We start from the raw sequence: 2,500 nt of genomic DNA, 5'->3' as shown, positions 1-2,500 counted from the left end.
CAAGTCAGGCGAGAAATCATACGTGTATACGTAAGAGAAAATTCACACAAAAAAAATCGAAGCGGTATGTTGTCTGAATTTTACACATGAACGACGTTACGAAATTTAAAGCTGGTTTATTGTTGTCTATAAATAATAATCACCCGAATTACAAAGACAAGACTGCAAGAATTAGCATATCCACATTCCAGTCGGTAGAGATGATAATTGACCATTGTTTATGCACATTCCATGCTGACTTGAAATGTAACGTTGTAAGAAAATAAGCACATTGGAGGTCATGATACGTAATATACAGGTTCTCCATATTTATAATCTCTATAATTCTGATATATCCTACATTCAAAAACGAAAAGTAATGAATTCTAGAAAATGCCAGACACACACACACGTAATAGTCTAGTATATTTTGGAGAAAAAAAATTCTCCAAATATAGGAAATTTTGGGTTTTAGAGGCTGTGAATGGAGGGGATTTTTTTACTTGGCGTTGCAAAATACCAAAATTGTTATCCCGTTGGAAAGCCACAACTGTTTACATTTAGATCGTTTATTTTTGTAAACAAAATATTTCAACGGTAAATGAGTCACTGTTGGCGTATAAATGAAGAAGGTATTTTGTGTTGTATGTACCTGTTTTCATAGACAGTGACTTGAAGAATTGTACCTCATCTAACTTAAAGCTATATAAATCCTTAACTATAAAGATATTTTGAGCTGCATGACTTCCAAAAATTGCCGTCATGAAGTCCTCCATTACCGCGTTTGTTGTAGTGTTGTTTATTTATTTAAATTAAATTATTTGTCCATATTATCCATGTTGTAGAGATGACTTCTTTTAAGTGAATGTTTTTGTTTCTTCTCTAAATATTTTAGTGTTCCTATCCCTAACACGAATATAGCTGGACTTTTTGCACACCCCGTAGATGGCGCCTTGTATTCAAGAGCTATGATAGACCATCAGTTATCGTGCTTGGATTACCCCCTACATTCGAGGTCTAGCTAAGTCTTGTTTACAATGAACCTAGACGACTCTTCTAAGAAGTCGTCAAATATTCTTTTCCAATGTCTGTACTTTGTCAGTCCTTTGCTTCATCAAAGGTTATCGCGAATATGGTTAGAATAATTTAGGGAATTTAGGTCATTCGGGTCATACCTAAGGGCCAGAAGCGGTGAGATTTACAGTTCTTTGGGGAAATTTTTCCCTCCTTTAAGGATATCGTTATGAGTTTCAGGGAATTTTAGGTTTAAATTGTTGGAATATTTATTATCCTTTAAATTATAATTCTACAAGTTCAAAAATATGTATAATCATCAGGGCATCATATTTTAATAGTTTTCACAAAGAAAATGTTTAATCCACTGAGTTTGTAGACATTTGAGGTAAAAGCCACTAATCAGGATTATTTATTTGTAATGGAAGGCTCATAAACGCTGTCTCCTTGACTTTTTTCTAATTATTTTTTATTCTTATTCTTTTCTCCATTTCTGCAAAACCGGAATTCTACTTTTCTGTCTCCCGTTCTTTATGACTTATGTAATGGTAATTGACAAATATTTTATTCCTATATTCTTTTTCACCCCTTTTATTTATTTATCTATTTGTTTATTCATTTATTTATCTTACAATAGATGGAGTACGTAATCCTACTTCCCTGCTGGAAATGATTCTAAACAAAAAAAAAACAAAAAATAAATCAATAACAAAAACACTAATGACTACAACGCATTCTAAAATTTTTGTTACCGCTTTTCTACTGATAATTTTCTATGATAAAGTTATTGACTCCGTTTTCTTTTACAGGCCGATCTCGACAAGGGCCCAAGATGAATACAATCAAGATCTACAAAAGTCGATTGCAGTTGGTAGTATGCCAAGACGTAAGTTTACTCATAATTTTCTTTATTCTATACTTGAAACAAAGAGCAGATAAGGGTAAAAAAAAAGTCTCAATATACTGTAATTCAAAATTTGAGAGGTCACAATTACCTAAACTAGTTTTTAAGTTTTCTTTCTTATCTACACAAAGCAGCTGAAGAATAGGAACACTCCAAAGTAACGCAGTTCAAAGGAGAATGGGTTATGATTGGCTAGATGAGTCTTGTCAAAGCTCAGAAAATATTTCGGAATTGGAATTTCATTTTACCCTCTCGGAGTCGTCTCAAAACTCCTTCGGTTGGCCAAACAAACGTCCAGGGATTCATCACCACACAACAATAAGAATTTACAGGCAGGAAGGCGCAAATGCCATATATAATACTTTTTGGAAACACCATTATAAGTAAGATAATTTGGCAGTAAGGAAAAATAGTGAATATGGGATTTTCTAGTATTCTTTCTCAATGAATCTGGCTTTCTGTCTGTCTATCCTCACTCTATGTATCTACATTTCTCTCTTTCTATCTCTCTCTATCTCTCATTCTCTTCTATTCTCATTCTCTCTCTCTATCTATCTCTCTCTCTCTCTCACTCTCTCTCATTCTCTCTCTCCCTCTATATCT

The 2,500-nt window shown here is 33.4% G+C and overlaps 1 protein-coding gene across 3 annotated transcripts in view; it reads left to right on the top strand.

Annotated features, from left to right (window-relative positions):
• LOC143025574 (uncharacterized) overlaps window positions 1-2,500 on the top strand; it is a 38,090-nt gene that overhangs the window by 17,798 nt on the left and 17,792 nt on the right. For all 3 annotated transcript variants that reach the window (XM_076185460.1, XM_076185461.1, XM_076185459.1), the window contains exon 2: window positions 1,803-1,879. In XM_076185460.1, the coding sequence (XP_076041575.1) occupies window positions 1,803-1,879 (77 nt within the window). The remainder of the gene's footprint in view (window positions 1-1,802; window positions 1,880-2,500) is intronic.

This window comes from Oratosquilla oratoria, chromosome 5, assembly GCF_046742065.1.
Source record: "Oratosquilla oratoria isolate Oo_2021 chromosome 5, ASM4674206v1, whole genome shotgun sequence".
In the NCBI taxonomy this organism is placed as follows: domain Eukaryota; kingdom Metazoa; phylum Arthropoda; class Malacostraca; order Stomatopoda; family Squillidae; genus Oratosquilla; species Oratosquilla oratoria.
This window is presented reverse-complemented; position numbering and strand designations above follow the sequence as displayed.